This window comes from Orycteropus afer, unplaced genomic scaffold, assembly GCF_000298275.1.
Source record: "Orycteropus afer afer isolate SDZICR_OR568_19922 unplaced genomic scaffold, OryAfe1.0 scaffold00502, whole genome shotgun sequence".
Classification (NCBI taxonomy): Eukaryota; Metazoa; Chordata; class Mammalia; order Tubulidentata; family Orycteropodidae; genus Orycteropus; species Orycteropus afer.
This window is the reverse complement of record NW_006922089.1, coordinates 1,469,281-1,470,749: the sequence shown is the minus strand read 5'-3', so window position 1 is coordinate 1,470,749 and position 1,469 is coordinate 1,469,281. Positions and strand designations below refer to the sequence as shown.

Sequence of the window (1,469 nt, the reverse complement as noted above, 5' to 3'; positions counted from 1 at the left end):
CTCTGGATGTTCTTTCTCAGTAAGAGTGAGGAAAAGTTCTTGAGAACCTGGTAGACTGGTATTGATATTGATTGTCTTACTAGCTTTTTCTTTCTTTCTTATTTTTTTTTAAATTTTGATTGTGATTTGGTTGATAGTTTACGGAGCAAATTTATTTTCCATACAGCAGTTCATACACATTTTGTCTCATGACATTAACTGCCATTCCCCACAATGTAACAGTTCTCTTCCCACTTCCTCCTTGTAGTTACCTCTTCCCTGTGTCCTTCTTTCCTATGTATTCCTGTCCCCTGAGCTGTCTCCCTGTGCAAACACTACCCTTCTGTTCTCCCATGATTGATCACTCTAAGGAGTGTATCTACCTGATGTAAGTGTTTACCCTTTCTTACTAGTTTTACAGGACTTCAACTGAGACTTTTCTCTCCCTGTTTACAGTTGCGGAACCAGAGGGAATGGGGTACGAGTCTGTGATGGGTCTGGCACTATGACCCACATCTGTCTGTCTCCCTAGCCATTTCTGTCTTCACAGTGATGGTGAAGAGGATTAAATGGGAGAAAGAATGGTGGGGATAAAGGGCACAGGTCATCAGGAAGAAGTCCAGGTTTAGACCAGAGGTGGGAGGGGAGACAGCGTTAGGGGGCTGGAGAGCATGGGAGCAGGGGGAGCCACAGGTGCCGCTGGGGCGAGCTGGCCAGTCGGTGCCTGGGGTGGGTTTACCGCCCTGCTCACCCCGTGCCCTCTGTTTTGCCAGCTGCCAGCTGTGGTGGTGAGGCCTTGCGTGGCCGCCAGGATGGCAGAGGACCGGGAGTCCACCCAGCTCTGCAAGTTGCCTGCGCAGCCCTCGCATCCGCACTGTATCAACAACACCTACCGCAGTGCGCAGCACTCCCAGGCCCTGCTGCGGGGGCTGCTGGCCCTGCGTGACAGTGGGATTCTCTTCGATGTCGTCCTGGTGGTGGAGGGGAAGCACATTGAGGCCCACCGCATCCTGCTGGCTGCGTCCTGCGACTACTTCCGGTGAGCTCCGCCTGCAAAATGGGGGTTTGTTTTGTTTTGTTTTTAATTTTTATTATGATATGGGTGAAAGCTTATAGAGCAAATTCACTTGCCATACAGCAGCTCACATATACTTTGTCTCAAGACACTGACTGTAATCTCCCACAATGCAACAGCTCTCCTCTCACTTCCTCACCATAGCCACCCACCTCTTTGCTGTGTCCATCCCTCCCATTCACTCCTGCCCAGTGAGCTGTCTTCGTGTGTAAACACTGCCCTTCTGTTCTCCCATGATTGATGGTTCCAAGGAACATATCTATCTGATGTAAATGTTCACCCCATATGCCTGTCTGTTGTTTGACTGGAAGCCACAGGAGGGAGTCCAGTTCCAGACCTGAAGGATAACTAGGGGCTGGAGTCTTAGGGGTCTCACCAGGCTCTATCAGACCACCAAACCTGGTCTTTTTTTTTT

At 50.0% G+C, this 1,469-nt stretch overlaps 1 protein-coding gene across 1 annotated transcript in view; it reads left to right on the top strand.

Annotated features, from left to right (window-relative positions):
• Window positions 1-791: 791 nt before the first annotated feature.
• KLHL22 (kelch like family member 22) overlaps window positions 792-1,469 on the top strand; it is a 64,546-nt gene continuing 63,868 nt past the window's right edge. Inside the window, exon 1 of the mRNA XM_007955437.2 lies at window positions 792-1,018. Within this exon, the coding sequence (XP_007953628.1) occupies window positions 792-1,018 (227 nt within the window). The remainder of the gene's footprint in view (window positions 1,019-1,469) is intronic.